This window comes from Monodon monoceros, unplaced genomic scaffold, assembly GCF_005190385.1.
Source record: "Monodon monoceros isolate NGI ecotype Baffin Bay Population unplaced genomic scaffold, NGI_Narwhal_1 Super_Scaffold_3, whole genome shotgun sequence".
Taxonomy (NCBI): Eukaryota; Metazoa; Chordata; class Mammalia; order Artiodactyla; family Monodontidae; genus Monodon; species Monodon monoceros.
In genome coordinates this window covers 55,185,660-55,202,482 of record NW_021703780.1, presented here as the reverse complement: position 1 = coordinate 55,202,482, position 16,823 = coordinate 55,185,660, and the positions used below count along the sequence as shown (strand labels likewise).

Genomic DNA, 16,823 nt, shown 5'->3' with positions numbered 1-16,823 from the left:
TTGAAGGGTACGTATTTAGGGCTTAAGGAAGCTATATTCTGAGTATCTTATACCAATGGGTGTGGCAACTGTTAGTTGTCTCCAATATGTATTCTCCTCTTATTCCTTAAAAATCCATTCCCCAGCCTCCTTTGTGGATGGGTGCATTTATATGACTAATTTCTGGCCAGTGCTGTATGGGACTTCTGGGAAGCCACTTAAAAGCGAGGGGGCATTGCCATTTTATCCTCCTCTATTGTTGGCTGGGAATGTGGACACAATGGCTGGTACACTGGTAGCCAGCTGGGACCACGAGGTAACTTTAAGGATGGAAGCCACATGCCTAGAAAGATAGGAGCTGGTATCCTGATCATCCATGAAGCTGCTGTTCCAGAACTTGATGGCCCACACCTGGTTTTCTTTTATGTGAGAGAGGAACATACTTCCAGCATGTTTAAACCATGTTATTTTGGATTTTTCTATTGTATGGAGCCAAACAGTCTTCTAACTGATAAGGTGGGCTCTGAATAGACGTAATATTGGAGAGCATTTCATTTTTTCCAAATTTGCCATTTCTTAGAAGAAAGTTTTTCTGGAGATCCTTTTAAAAATGCCCCCTGCTTATTAATCCATTTGGTGTCTTCAGAAGGTAGTACTTATACCTCTATTGAGATTTAATTTTTTAGGTATTTTTTCAATTATAGAAGAATCACATCAAATAAAGCACACACTGATCTGGACTAGACTTTGAGGCGAAGCAGATGTTTGGCAGCAGGCCCAGATGTCACAGCCTCAGATTTCAGGGCAGAGCTGGCCATATCTCGTTATATCCACTTTAGTTGGATGTTACACAGAATGAATGGACATGATCTCAGGGTCGGTGGCCTTGCTGGTGGATAGCTGCCAAGTGGTTTGATAGTATAGACAGAGCTCTAACTAAGCACTCACATTAATTCTATTACTAACCAAAATACCCTGATGAATAGACAGACGTTAAGGACCAGAGGTAAAGAACAGTGGACTGTACAACTCCTGATTGAATGGGAGACAGAATTTACTAATTGGCCATTTTTCTTCCTCTTAGTTTTGTATCTTTGATTCCTTTGAGTTAGTCGAGGCCTTTTCCTGGCTGAAGGAAACAGGTGGAGCAACACAAGAGAAGCATACTTAATCAGCATTAGTGATCTGGCAGGTCTTGTTAAGCCAGGAAGCATCCGAATGAAAAATCTTGGGATTTCTCACTGGACCATCGTCCTAAGTGTCAGGCTCATCAATGCTCTTTGTTGCAAACAAAGCTCTTTCTTCTGAGACCTAGAATTTGGGATCTCTTTTGGTTTAGCAATTCATACTCTCCCAGAGGTAACTTTATTTTAAAAGTAATTTGCATATGTTTCACTGTTACTAAAGACATACATGCTCACTGTAGAACATGAAAATTCAGACAAGTAAAAACAAAACAAAATGCAAAGCAAAAACACTGACAATCCTACCCAGTTAAAGACAACCAGTTTTATCCCCTTGGTGTGTATCTTTTCAGACCCCCTTCTATATACTGTGTGGGGTGTGTGTGTGTGTATGAATTTTAAGCACAGGGGAGTAATATAAATCTTAACAAGTACAAAAGCAGCAATTAATGAAATAGGAAGCAAAAACCAGTACACCTGATTGGTGTAGCCAAAGGCTTATTCTTGAAAAGATCAATAAAATGATCTCTGTTGGTCTCATCTAGAGAAAAAAGAGAAAAACACACAAATGAACAATATTTGAGATAAGAACAGGGACACAACTAGACAGATGGAGGGGATCAAAAATTAAGAGAACACAATGTTTGTAAATGTGTAAGGATGCTACCAAAAGGCTTCCAGGAAAATGCTTCATGACTGGCAGACACATGAGGAAGCAGTCTACTAAAAACGAGGAATCAGCTGCATTTAATTTGGGCACGTTCATCCTAAGACCAAGGTCCCAGGTGTGGCCCTGGGCAGGTGGGTGATGCATAGAGAAGGTGGCGACCATGGAATGGAGGCCAAAGACTAGGGACAGTTCGGACACATTGAGTGGGTTCTTTATGTGCAATTAGATGAACCTGCATGGGCTCTTTAAATGCTCATGTTGTGTTACACCAAAACCCCATCTTTAACAGCCTAAAAAGGCTCAAGTACTTCAGTAGCAAAAGAAATTACAGACTTAACTCCCAAATCATTTGTAGCCGTTTTTTTATTCCAAACACGTACTTTTGTAAACCTGCATTTCCCAAACAGTGCAAGTGAATTAGAAGTGACTGCACAGACTTAAATACATGTGACTTTGTGAAGAGGAACACCCCTCCCACTGAAATTCCTCAACAGAAACATACATAGATGCATCAATCAAGTTCTGGAAGTGAAGTTAGCGTGGGTGCCTGCCATGCAATTAATCACACTCTTAAAGCTTTTAAACTTACTCCGCCGGTCACACCGTGCACATTAGAATTTGAAAAAACCTTAACACAGTCTGAAATCTAGATCATTGTGCTACAAAGCATTGCATCACATGGGACATTTGTTCATTATCCCCCCACATGCTGAAAATCAGAAGACATTCTAGAAGGTTCATTTTGGCCCTACTGCCTTTTTATCCTAACCCTTCAGCCATTCTTTGCTTCAGAACATATCCTTCACCGTGTATATTCTTGCTCTATATAGCAAAACAACACATGGACTAAAACCCTGCATACTTGGAGCATTTCTAAGGGACACTCGTTTTCTGCCTTTTATCTGCTAAAAGGCCATTTCCCCCAAATACCAATCCTTTGCTTTGCCTCTACATTTCGGGAAGTCTGAATTAGGTGCAGGTTTCATCAGGTGTAGGTTTTACACGTAACCCGAGTGTAACTGTGTTGCCCTGATATGATGCCTTATCCAAAAATAAAAGTAGAATAACCTTTTTTAAAAACGACATTGCTACGGTTCCACAGGTAGCATATCAGCACCCATCACAACCACCTAAGGGACCTGCTACACATCCACATTGAAAACAGGTCCCTGATGTTTCCAGGAGGCCCGCTGGTTTTGTTTTGAACATCCCTGCCTCTGGCTCCAGGGCTGAAGGTTGCATATGATTTGGTGAAGGAGGACTTTCCATCGGATTTTCTACAAAGCTTACCCAACTTCAGAATGCTGATGGAAGTTTCCTGAAGAATTGACTGAGAAAGCCTCAGTGACCTCAGTAGCAAGTGATTCTGGCCGTGTGCCTGTCAGTCACCGTAAAGCCACTGGACCCACTCACTCCTGCCAGTGTCCCCTCGTTCCTGAACCTCATGGCCTCTTCTTTGTGACAGGTCCAGGGCTTACTTAGGTGATGTTCCAAACTCCTGAGTCCCATGTAAACTGAGCATAAGTGAATCATTTTTGAAAAGGGGGCATTATTTCACTTAATTTCTACAAAGGTCCTTTTTTCATATTTAAAGAGCACCTCAATCCTTCTGACAGTTGATTATAATCCTAGTGAATACACAACCAAAACGCTGAAGCAGACTTAAATAATGCTGTGCAAGAGAACATCAGATGGCATTCCACAGTGAACCCACAGAAGCAGGCACGGTGGAAATTGGAAGGCACTGTGGAATTTTAAAAGAACCTTCTGGAGAAGCAACAAAGACACACCAACCCATCCTGTCTGCTTCCCCCAAGAGCCTACTGAGGGCTTCTGAACTGGATGGAGCTGGTGAACCGGCCAAGCTGAGAGCGCTGATAACCTGCTCAACTTCCCTATCTCTGTGCTAAATGGTCACCTCCCCAGTCCCTGCTGCCCCACCTACTCAGCATCAGGAGATAAGCAGATGTACCATCCTCCCCACACAGGTTCCAGAGTGGCTGCCAGTATTTCCTCCAGTGGAGGCCAAGCGTGACTTTCTTAAAAACTGCCCTATTTAGTCTTAGTAATCTCCTGGGTATGTGACCACTCATGTGCCCACCACTCAGAACCACCCAGAAGCACATGGATCCCAGCTCTGAGACTGGCTATGGAGCCTGCCCCTCCCCTGGTGAGGCTTTCCCCTCTGGCTGGCAGAACCACGTGCCCGCCAGTTATCCTGCTACGCTGTCTCCCATGCGTCTGCACACCTTGCAGGAGGCTGGCTGTGGCTATTCGTGCATTTTGCCAAAGCTGCTGATGGAGCTGTCCCAGGCCTACCACCTAAGAATCCTAAATGATTTATTAAAGGACAACATGAAACAACAAGCAGAAGTCCATCCAAGGAAGGCTGCAGATGAGGTCTCGTAAAGGAATTCACGATCCCACCGTGGGAAGATCTGCCTCCCCTGGGGCAAAATGTGCGGTGGTGTTCACTGGGGAACCCCCCGCACTTAGCACAGGGCCTGACGCACAGCAGGGGCCCCATACATATCTGTCAGAGGTGAACTCTGAGTGAGAACTGGAAGGGGAGCATGATGCATTCTGTATCTTCCTGTGTCAGAGTCAACTGCGTAAGAAACAAAAAGACACGTGTGCTCCCTGCCAGGTTTGCAACCGCCCAGCACCCTCATAATTTTGCCAAAACTTTAGATATCTTTGCAAGCATTAGCCAACTATGTGTCTGGAAAAACCTATCTCCCCTGAAGTTGAGTTCTGTGTCTTTTCAACAATACTCACGGGCCCCCGCACATCTTAGCTCCCAGTCAACAAGGCCCCATGAGAAAGATGCCTGGTCTTGTTTCTTGTTTCATTCTCATCTGATGCCATCTGTTTGTACCCGGGGCTTGAGCAGGCTGTGATAAGTGACTAAGGACTCTGTCAGACCCTGCTCTTAGGCACGCTTTCCCCTGTACCAGATGGTTTTCCAGCAGCGGTAACAGCAGCCAGGGCTGCTCATGGTTATTGAATGTTCACTACAGGCCAGGCATGATGTTGAGCTTGCTACATCCATCACCACCTCGCCCTTTCAGAGAATCACACTGCACTCAAACCTGGACAGCACTGCGTGTCTGGTAATGAACACTGTCAAATAGAGAGCTTGGATAGTGAAGGCCATAACTCAGCATTCACCTGTACAGGGGATAGGCGAGGACGTCAGTGCTATGCCCAGATCCCTCTGCATCATTTCTTTTGCATTATTTCTGTGCGCTTCCCAGGCTGGGGGTGCAGCCCTCTTTTTGAGGACTGCTCCTGAGCTACTGGGGCTATTTTGCTGGCAGGAAGTGAAAGCAGAAAGTTTACATCTCTCCTGGGTACAAGACTATGAAAGCTCAGCTCCCTTGCCCCGGGCTGGGACAACTCTGAGGCATAACTTACCCTCCAGAGCCCCCCTGCAGGATCAGGCTGAAGACCCCCTGCACGGGACCTGCCCTGAAATGGCTCCCTTACCTGTCTTCCTCCCCTTCTGTGTCCTGCTTCCCTCGTGTCCTTACTGGTGTGCCCTGGGGATACTTCCTTAATAAGTTACTGCGTGAAAATCCTTGTCTCAGGGTCCACTTCTTAAGAACTCCACCTAAGACACGATTAAAAAAAATAAGGACAGGTTGAATGGTCATCTCTGGGAAGGACACTGCAATTACCATTAGCTGGGACAGCAAGAGTGATGGGGATAATGGAGACCCCTGGACTCAAATTAACATGAAAAGATAACACATCACAGCACTCAGACACAAGTCTCTGCTTGGTGGGCACCAATTCAGTCCCGGTGGTATGCGGACTCTGATGCACGATGTCCAGGATGAGATGCCATTCTGAGGTTTACCAGTGATGAAATGGCATTGCTCCAAGCTTTCATGTCTTAATTTAAGTGCAAGGAGGGTGAAATGTCTGCTCTATAAGGTGATGCAGAACAGACCTCAAGAATCAGGTTTTTCCATCCAAATTCCTGCTGGGAATCTTCCAATGAACGGTACAGATGAAAAAACTCTCGTGGTTCTTTACACTTGACTCCAGGCAACAGAGATGTGAGATGCCTTCGGGCTCAGCCCCAAACCACAGCTGATATACAGCACCACCCGCTGGGTGGATTCATCACATGAGGTTTCTTCAGATGATTTCATCTGAGTCTTCTTTAACAGCAAGTTCCAGAGTACAATAAGATCTTTATCCTTTAACATTTGTATGAATATACAAGTATTTCCAAGATTTCAGGCCAGATATCAGTGCTTGAGTGAACTATATAACCATTTAATAGAAATAATAAAACATCGATACAAATATAAAGACATAATCAGTATAAAAGGCTTATATTTATAAAAATACTTTTAGGTAACAGTTTTCCCCTGAGGGTTGACCACGCATGTTGCATCCATAAATATCGCCTGGCTCTGCAGCCGGCTTTCCAAAGTTGCGAGTTCAGCTGGAAAAGGAAGTGGTGGTGGTTCCAGTCAGGTGACCTGGCCGAAGTGACTGCCTCAGGTTGGCACCTGGGCTTGAGAGAACGAGGACGAGAACAGCATCGTGGGGCCTCCGAAAAATCTGGAGAAGATTCTTTCTTCCAAATATGGAAGATACAAAGATCAGGAAGACAGGCGAACCACTGGGCCACATGACCGGGGTGGGGTGGGGTGGCAGGTCACTGGTTTTTCTGGACCCAGTCCCAACTGTCTTCATTCTCTTTACGGTTCTTCTCAGCTTCAATAATTTCTTTGTACCTTCTGCGAAAGAAGCCCATCTGAAAGGCAGAAAGAGGAGGCGCCAGGTTAGAGATGCTGGGGAATCAACCGTTTTGATTCCCAAGCCACCTGGACCCGGAGGAAACATGACCTATGCTCACAACTCCTCAGATTGGGCTGATCTAGAAAAAGCATCATGTGGAACCACTTTTCAAAATGCATGGACTTCCTGCAAGCTTTCTTATGATAAGTTGTTTGTTCCTTGTAATGTGCTTCTGGTGGAGTGTTTCCCAAACTGTATGCTGGGGAAAACTAGTTATTGAGCTATTCATAGGTTGTTTGGGAGTAAAACAGATTCCACGGTCAAGTAAGTTTGGAAATGACACACTCTTTAAGAGATTCGTAATGTACAGTAGAACAGTAAAGGATCAAATCAACCTTTTAGGAAAGGATTAAGAAAGTCAGGGACTTGATATTTCCCAAGCTTATCTGGCTTTTGATAAATCTACTAAATCCTGAGAGAGATCAGCCATTGCAGAATAATTTGATAAGTACTGCTCTCATACAGTAGGAGTTTTAAAGTATCTGCAGATCTGCATCCTATCTTGCTGTCCTCTAGATCTTTCACTCAAATCTGTGACCCTCGTGAGCTGCCGAGCTGCCGTGCACACAGCTGGCAGTGTGTACTCCCCTAAAACTGGCAACTCCTCCTGAGCCACGAAGGCAGTTTCCTTTAGCTTAGTTCTGAAAAGACCTTTCCTTCCGATGTCTATGGCTTTTCATACAGGGTAAGATGAATTTCCATTTCTTTTCACATAGTCAGCATAGGCACTACTGCCATATAAAAGTAACTTTTTGTAGCCCAAAGGTGACCTTTTCTCCCAAGCTCAGGAAGACCTGGTATCTCTTGTCCTGTGCTCCCTAGCATTAGTGGCCTCTGTTTCTGAGATCAGACATCCTCCTGCATCTGCCCTTAAACATGACTGACTGGAGTTGGTGTACAAATACCCCAGCTCCCTCTCTCCTTGGGTGCGAAACCCTGAGGTGCGCGTGCTCCGCGTGGAACTTTCCCGCGGTGGTAACCAGCTTGATAACACATCCTTTATTAGCTTCCTTCCCTGCCCTCTCTTCTCTGGTCTCCTATCACTGTTTTTTGAGATTATCTTCCAAATAAATGACTTGCCCTCAAATCCTTGTTTCGATCCTCTTGAATAGGGGAACTGAAACAGACATGCACACTTGGCTCGCTGCTGGGAGGCTGTGCTGCAGGTCTATGGTACCACACTGTCACTGGTGTATAATTTCCATAGTCATATTTGAAAACGCTTGAGACTAATAATCTCTGCAATCTGCTGCCAATGGGGAATGCACATACAAAACCTGCCCTAAACAAATCGTCAAGCAAACCCAGTTTTGTGGGCACATCTAACTCCTTTGTGCATCTTTCCTCACACTCCTTCACCATGAACCAAGCATCCACAGTCTCACTGCACCATCTTCCTACTCCTTGAAAGGGGCTTACTGGCCCAGGTGAAAATGAGAACTGTCAAGAGAGGTGCCAAGACAGCGCTGGTCACCTCCACCCACATTGCCAAGGGAGTCCTGAGAGTTCCCTTTGAGAGCAGTCTGATGGCTGGGAGGGAGTGGAAGCTTCCACAGAACAGCTGGCAAGGGTCTTGTGCTCTGAGCTTCGATCCTCAAGGCCCGTTTCACAGACAGACACTGAGTTCCCTGGATATGTCCTCCCAGCATCAGACCACATCTGTCAGAACCTCACTTTATGACACCCCCATACACTTTTCTCTCATTAAATCTCTACCACCTTCTCCCTTCTGCAAGGGATGTGGAAAGGAGGCTTGGCTTGAATGTTCTGGATAATTAGAAAAAGGTCGTTGTTGTCATCCTCAAAGCATACCCACAGGAGGCCAGGAAAGCGGCCCAAGACTTCATGGAAATGTCTAACTCAGAAGTTAGTGCTTGAAATCTCATTCTTGAAAGATAAAGATGTGGTTGACAGGGCGAATGTGTCATGTGCACCTTCTGAGCTGAGGAGAACATAATCATAGAAAGAAAGCTGGGCACAACATGAGAATAAGATTCTTTAGCACATGACTCTGCCTGCGGATAGTGCGACGGTTCAGTGATCTCCAGTTACTCACTTTAACTCTAGAGAAGTAACACATCTCTACTGTGGCACCAATCAAGCGGAGCTTTAACTGTCTGCTCTCTTATCATCTTTCACATTTGTCTCAGGACTCCTACAGATTTGTGCTTTTTATCCCCAGAGCTCAGCATCTCACCGCTACTTACTGCCAGTGATAAGTTGCAAAAATGCCCCTGTATCCATGCCCTGTACCGTGGCTTTGCAGCAAGTCCTATCAGGAGACGGAGTCTGTTTTCCACACCCTGAATCTGAGTCATGACTTGCTATGACAGTTGGGTGCATGGGAGGTGATGCCCTGTCAGTTCCACACTTAAGCCTCAAAGGCCTTGCACACTTCCACTTGCTTTCTCAGAACGCTGCCTGGTTTCCAAGTGAATGAGTTTGGTCTCGCTGCTGAAAGATGAGTCCACCAGCTGAGGTCCTCCTAGACCCGCCAACCCCCAACTGCTTGCAGGTGTAGGTTTGAGCCCCGCTGAGATGGGAGGACCGCCCTGTTAAGCTCAGTTCAACCCTCAGAATTGCGACCTATGTAGATGGTGGTTGTTTTTAAGTCCCTAAACTTTGGTTTGTTACATAGCAAGAGTTAACTGATACAGAACTCCATATTTTTTTGCCTGAATTACTGAATGAGTCAACACCCACGGGAAGGGTGGCTGAGGGGCAGCCTGACAGGGCTCTAGATGGAAAGAGCATCACTGTGCCCTGTCCTGCTGAACAGACTTTTCTTGTTCATCTCTAAGGAGGACAAGAGTCAGCTCACCTTCTCACAGCTATGCTGGCGTAAGGATTTGATACAGAGTATGCAATATAGCAAGGATTTAGAGTGCCTGGCCCAACTCTCACAGGAGGCTCTCCTGTGCTCATGTTTATGTGTGTCATACTTTTTACCAACAAAGTGATGGTATATCATCTCCTGTAGGCATCCAAAAGCAAGCTCTTTTGTCTCAAGTGGTATGGTGTCAGCATTAGTCTTTTTTTAAAAATTTAATTAATTACTTTGGTTGCACCGGGTCTTAGTTGTGGCAGGCAGGCTCCTTAGTTGTGGCTCGCTGGCTCCTTAGTTGTGGCATGCAAACTCTTCTTTGCGGCATGCACGTGGGATCTAGTTCCCTGACCAGGGATCGAACCCAGGCCCCCTACATTGGTAGCTCGGAATCGTAACCACTGTACCACCAGATAAGTCCCTCAGCACTAGTCTTGAAAAGTCTACCCCTGCTGGCAGTAACCGTAGAGCTTCTCTTAGAAACAGCCTTGCAAACTCTCCACCCCACTCCAGTGAGGCAGGATATCCAGAGCCCTGTTCCCAACATAACCTGCGTGTAGTCTCATCTTTAGATGGAAGCTTGGAGCTGCCACTGGTGTCTGTCCTCCTTCTTTGGAGCCCATGACCATTTCTTAAAACACAGATCACGCTCATGTCTAGGGAGTGCTGGGTACAGTAACGCAGGCTGTGCACTGCATATAAGGGGGGAGGGTGCCACTCATATCAGAGAGATCATGGACGTGTAAACTTATTACAACTATTTTCCAGCAGATGGCAGTCGGGTGTCTTTTTCTAACAAAATCAGTAGATTTTCTGAATTTTCTGACAGATGGAAGTAAAGCTTCTGGAGGAAGGGGCGCTGTTTACTTGTCTGCACAAAGGTGTGATATAGTCTAGAGGTGGTTCTGTCAAATTAATATTGTTTCTTACGTGATCAAACGAATTCCATTTCAGAAAAAGAGAATATCACCTTTGTGCTGTTGTTTAGAGCCCGGTTTTGGCTTTTGATATAGAACCCAAAGCCCAGGCTCTGAGTTTACCAAGCCAGGGTTCCCCAAACAACTGTGTCATACCAGGCCTGCTCAGTGCCACAGGACCTACTCAGAAGGGTTGGACGGGAGAGGTGCCGCATGGGGAGCCTGGAGTTCTGAGTACTGCTCACGCTTGGCCACAGGGCAGGTCATTTCCTGGCTCTGAACCCCAGTGTCTTTGTCTCTGCCCAAGAGATCGATGGCATTCTCAGACCTCTTCTAGCCCTGAAACACAATGAAAGCTTTTTATGTTGGTCCCCAAAGCAAACTCGGGACTGCAGCCTATAGGCCATACAGCTGTGTATCCAGTCCTCACACGTAGGAGGCACAGGGCACAGAGTCCTTGCCTGGTATCATTTTTTTCTCAAAGAGTTTTTGGAAAATTAAATTTCCAATTTTTATATTAAAGTATGGATATGTTATAAAGTATAGAGAAGTCTAAAACTCTTAAACACTAAGATAACTCAAGACTTCAAAGACATTTCTCTCCTGCAGCAGGCCTACACTCTCACCATCACTAGTACTCAAGGTTACTTTGGGGAAAACCTTGGAGAGATGCTGGGCAAACCTACATTTTCCCAGCCAGCTGAGTCCACACTGAGGGTGCCGGGAAATGAGCCGTGATGAGTTAAGCTGGACCCTCAGCAGCCCCTCACTCAATTCCAGTTCAGTGGAGTATGTGTTTTCCTGCACTTTTTCTGGATCCTTCCAGGGCTTGCTTTGCCACTTGAGGGGCAAAAGGCTCTGTTTATAACTGCTGTCTGTAGCGGAGGGAACACTCATGGAAACCCTACAGGAAGAGAGACTCCAGCCAAACTTGGCTCCCCTGGAAACTGAGGGAGCAGGGGTTTTCTGGCTTCTTGTCTGTGCCGCTCCTGAGGGGGACCTGTGGCCCCACAGGGCAGCTCCCTCAGCCCTCCTGACAGATTCACACAACTTTCTGATATAAACTTGTATCAAAAAAGCTGCCAGAAAACTCCTAGGGAAACAGCAGGTTTCCCCTGAATGGCCCTAATTAGGAAGGTTCTGAGAGGGGCCTGGGGTCCAGGAGGAAGTGAGAATGACTGGGTTCTGGGGTCCACATCCTATAGAATCAGCCTCCTCCTTCCCAGCCCAGTTCGGGGTGAGTGAAGGGCGGCCGCACAACCCCACGGCCTCTGGTCTCTGGGGAGATGCCCACCCCCTCCTCCCTGGCTTTTGGATTGCCTCCTGGGCAGCTATTCCAAGGGCCTTGGACACACTCCTTCTTTGGACTAACTCAGAGCCTCATGTTTATGGGTCCTTTCAAGTTCCTTGACTATTTACATAGCACGTCTCTGTCTCGAGATGTCAACAGTGCAACATCAGCCCAATATTTACTTCCAAACATAAATAAGTCCCCACTGAATGTCTCTGGCACATGGTCTTAATTGAGACAGTGCGAAGGGTGTGTGTGTGTGCACGTAAGTGTGCATTTTCATTTTCTCTGCAGGAGAAACAAGGATGGGTTCTCACAGCCCAGCTGGAGGGCAGGTGATAACCCCAATGACCCCTGGAGGGGCTGCCAAACCTACCCATCCGCTGGGCCATTTCACAGATTTATTTTTCCAAGTATTTCTGCTTGAGGTCAGCAGGAATGCTCTTAAATGAAAACCAGGAGCCCAAAACCAGCTCTGGAGCAGCAGGCTCTTGGAACAGGCACGGCTGACAGAGGGTTCGAGACAGTCCTTCTGAAGGACGGTGGCAAACCCACTGCACAGCCCACCTCTATACCACTTGTGAGAAGGCAGAGCTGGCAGGTCCTGGGCCTTTTGGGAAGAGGCTGGTCATGGGGCTGGCCAGGCCATGGCACTGCCTTTTGCTCCAGGCCATCTCACTGGCAAAACGGGCCAACAGGAGAGAAGGGAAAGGTTCCTGGGCTGGAAGCAGTAGAGGAGGATGCAGAGTTTTCTCCTTCACTGAGTGGTGGCCTGTGTGTTTTGGCAAACTGTACAAGGGAGCGAGGAGAGGGGGAGAGAGAGGGAGAGAGAAGCCTGGGGCCCTAAATGAGGCTTTTCCTCTTGAAGGAAAAACATCCCAGCATCTCCACTCTCTCACCACTTGACTCAAAGGCCGGCTTGATGAGTTGAAGGCACTTTTTAAAGGTGCAAGTCACATATACCCTCTGAATAATGAAATTCCTCCTATAAACAGGCCTTTACGATTGTCTTGAAGAGGCACAGGGCCCAGGCCATTTCAAACCCAAACAGGAGCCAAAAGAAAGGAGAGTGGACTCATTTGGATTTTTCTCCCTTAAAAGAGTTTCCTATTTCAAAGTTTTCTTCCTGCACGGTGGCTTGGCAGGCTACTGTAATCCTTGCACAGAAAGTTTAAATTATGGCTCCCAGTGTCTGCTAACAGCTCGGCTCTGGGAAGGCTGATTAGGATCCATTTCAGAATGTGAAGAAGGGTCTGGTTAGCTCGGGGCCCTCGTTGTGGATTTTGCACCGGAGCCAGGACCTGCTGCGGCCAAGCATGAGACAGCGCCTGATGTGCCACCGGCCGACCCTCTGGAAGGCCCCGGAGGAGAGAAGGAGGCTGAGCATTAGGCAGGGAGCCTGGACTTCGGCTCTGGAGAAGGTATTTGCTGACCCTATAAGGGGTTTCTGTTTCAGATAAACAGGGGATGATGGGCATGTTGGTAGAACCACGGCGACATGTAGGAGGTGTGGCACAGGCTCTTTGCCTGGCCAAGTGCTGCTTACTCCTCAGGATGTGCTTGGCTCAGCCTCGGTCCCTTAACTGCTTTCCCCAGTCTTCACGATGGAGTGAGGGCTCTGCTGCTTATTACCTCTGTCCCTTCACCCCGAGCCGGCCACTTCGCAGGGATCTGTTTGCTGAGTGAAGGCACCGGCTGGCTCACAAGTGTAAAGCTTGTGCTAACCCGCAGGCCTTCATGGCACAGAAAATCCATCTGCACTGGGCCAGCCGCCTTGTTCTGTTTTTGATACCACGCCACCATCCTTGTACTTTCTGGGGAACAACCATTTTGGGCTCATGAGCTCAAGGCAATGGCAAGCAACCATAGGTAGCAGTGTCAGGTGCTACACCAAAGGGAACTTCAAGAGATGTGGCTCTAGAAAGGAAAGAGGACTTGAACACTGCCCACCTGTCTTCAAAGGCTCTAGTGAAGTGTTTACTCATCAGCAGTGGCAACTGGGTACCATGCAGTGACTTTCCCCTTGAAAGTATTGGAGGGAATGATATGTGAAATACGGTAATAAGCCAGAAGCAGTCAGACCTCCCATCTAACTCAAATATTAGGCCCATTAATCAACGGATTTCTGTGCACTGAATTGTCAATATTAGACCTCTATACATAATGCATGTTTCTTAGGTTATAGACATAGGGATCCAAGTTGACAAGAGGTCTGTAGTTGACTCACAGACATAGAGAACAGACTTGTGGTGGCCAACGGTGAGGGGGATGGATTGGGAGTTTGGGATTAGCAGATGTAAACTGTTATACATAGGATGAATAAACAACAAGGTCCTACTGTATAGCACAGGGAACTATATTCAATATCCTGTGATAAGTCATAATGGAAAAGAATATGAAAAAGTGTATATATGTGTATAAATGAATCACTTTGCTGCACAGCAGAAATTAACACAATGTTGTAAATCAACTATGCTTCAATAAAATAAATAAAAAACAAAAGAGGCCTGCAGTTGAAGTTTTAGGAATATGTAGGTCTTCAGAATAATCCTACATTTCATTTGCCCTTTTCAGTGTCCTATAAAGTCATTCTATTTAGTTAGTCCTTCAAGAGAAAAATATTTTTCCTAAAGAAACTCCCTCTGCCGAGCTCCTTACTGCACTGTCGCTGTGCCTGAACAGACTACCCACTCTGAATGTTGAGTGCGTTCATGAACCCTGCACCGAGGTTTAGTTTTTTTTCCTCCAAGGAGCTCAATCATAATTTTATCTATGACACAATGGAAGACAGATGAGGTTTCATCTACTTCAGAACAACAAAACTTCCAGTTAGGCTAATCGTCCTTTGCCATAGTGAGTTTTACAGAAAATATTAAGATTTTGCCCATATTTCTGAATATCATGTATGTGACAGACAAAAGATGGCCACTAATTCTTCGCTACTCCTCCCATTGGGAGGCAGAGTCTCTTTCCTGTTCCTTGACTCTAGGCTGGCACGTGACTGCTTTGACCAACAGAGTGCAGCAGGATGATGCCATGCCAGTTCTGGGCCAGCCTTTCAGAGGACTAGCAGCTCTCACCATGCTCTCCCAGAGCTGAAGCCACCATGTAAAACATCAGCCCACTCTGCTGGAAGGGCCACATGTAGAGGCCCTGAATCTACACGAAGAGAGGGAGGGGCCGGGCAGAGTCCGGCCTTCCAGCCATCTCCACCCAAGGTGCCAGCCATGTGAATAAAATTGTCCTGTGAAGTGAAGCAGACCAGCCTAGTCACCAGGTGAATGCCCTTGTGTGACACCACTCAGTGTCACTTGGAGCAGAAGAATCATCCAGCCAAACCCTTCCTGAATTCCTGACCTATACATTTGTTAGGCAGAAGGGAACTCAATTTGGTGGCAATTTGTTGTGTGGCCATAGCTACCCAGTACCATATAAAAGACTGTAATTTAGGCAATAGCACCACTGACAACCATGAAATCCTGCTGGAGCGAAAGCCTTTAGGGTATCTGCCTAGTTTCCTTCTAAGATTAGCCCCTATCCCCACCCCTACCTGGCCTCCCCAGACCTCCACACTGCATCTTTCTCCTGCACTGGCCTTAGCTGTCTGGATGTGGGAGACATGTGACCCAGCACTGGCTGGTCACATTCTCTCTGCCACCTCCTGGCCTCTTGCCACAGTTGTAGACATTTGACTTGAGCTGAGCCAGTCAGATTCTCTCTCCCAGGCTTGTAGGATTGGGACTCAGAGGGGGCTGATCAGTCTGTGTCTGTGGCTAGAAGTTTTGACGGCATCACTCACCAGCTTTCTCAGAGGTGTTCTAGACCCTTCCTTCCTCCAGCAGTTAAGACGACCTTGTCTGGTTAAGGCCCCTTGACCGCCACCACTCTGCTTTCACGGCCAGTCCATGGCAGCGGGTGATGTCTGCCTTCTCGGGCCCTGGCTCTTTGGATCACACACAGCTGGGTGGCCTCAGGGTGCTGGCCACCCCATGACACCCCCTCCTGACACACCACATTCTTTAAGGAAACACGGCAGAAGCAAAGCGAAGCAGATGGCAGTTGGAAGGAGGTGGGAGGGTGTGCTCAGGAGAGGGGACACTCCTGAGTGGCAGAGCCAAGTGGGGGGCCCAGAGGGAGGGGGTGGGACACAGCCACCCCGCTCCCCACTCTGTGTCCCTGTCTGGTCCCATGCACCCAGCAGTGGAGGACGGTGTTCCCTCTTTTGTGAAATGTCTGTACAAAGGCAGAAGGAAGTATCTCTCTCTCACACGCACACAAACACACACACACACCCCAAAGCCCTTACTGTCTTCAGATCCCAAACACTGAGCTGGCTTTGTTCTCCACCCCCAGACCAGACGTCTTGGCAGGAAGGAGTTGGAGTTAGAGAAAAGGGAGAATTAAGACTCTATCTGGCCACGCAGATTAAACAAACAACAAATGGGCAAGTTTTTCAAAAAAGGTAATATCTGCTCCTGGTAAATATACAGGAAAATGGGCACTTTTGATACACTGCTTGTATAACCTTTCCAGAGGGCAACTGCTAATATGTAATAAAAGGCTTAAAATATGCATTTCTTTTGACTCGGTAATTCTGTTTCTAGGGTTTCATCTTAAGGACATAATGAGGGAGTTGTGCAAATATTTGGCTCCAAGCATATTCACTGTGGCACTGTTACAAGAAGTGTGAAACCAGAAGCCATGTGAATGAATCCCAACATCCGAGGACTGGGATCTGCCATACACCTGCAGCCTGAGGACAGCGCTGGACACGGGTTTTTAACAATAGGAAAGACTTTCACAATTCTGCATTCAGGGAAAGCTAGGCTGTAAACTAGTAAATGGGATGTCCAAAAGGCACGGGAACCTGAGATAAACTGATTTTCAAGTAATATGCTCAATGTATTTTTCTTCAACCTCCAATACTTTTTTCAGGTGAAGTCCAACTGTCAATCTGAAAAGATGTACAACAAAAACACTATTTTCTCTGTGTTTCTAGATTTCTTGGATACTCTGAAATATACTTACTATACTTTTTTCAGATTGATAATTGAACTCATTGCTTTAATTTTAGAGGTCCTACACCTTAAAATGTATCGGGTATTTTACTGGAGAATTTAACACACTATTCACAAATAAG

At 46.6% G+C, this 16,823-nt stretch overlaps 1 protein-coding gene across 1 annotated transcript in view; it reads right to left on the bottom strand.

The window, feature by feature from the left end:
* Positions 1 to 6,163: 6,163 nt before the first annotated feature.
* Positions 6,164 to 16,823, bottom strand: part of ITGA9 (integrin subunit alpha 9) — a 348,367-nt gene continuing 337,707 nt past the window's right edge. The window contains exon 28 of the mRNA XM_029244105.1: positions 6,164 to 6,607. Coding sequence (XP_029099938.1) covers positions 6,509 to 6,607 — 99 coding nt within the window. The 3' untranslated portion in view covers positions 6,164 to 6,508. The remainder of the gene's footprint in view (positions 6,608 to 16,823) is intronic.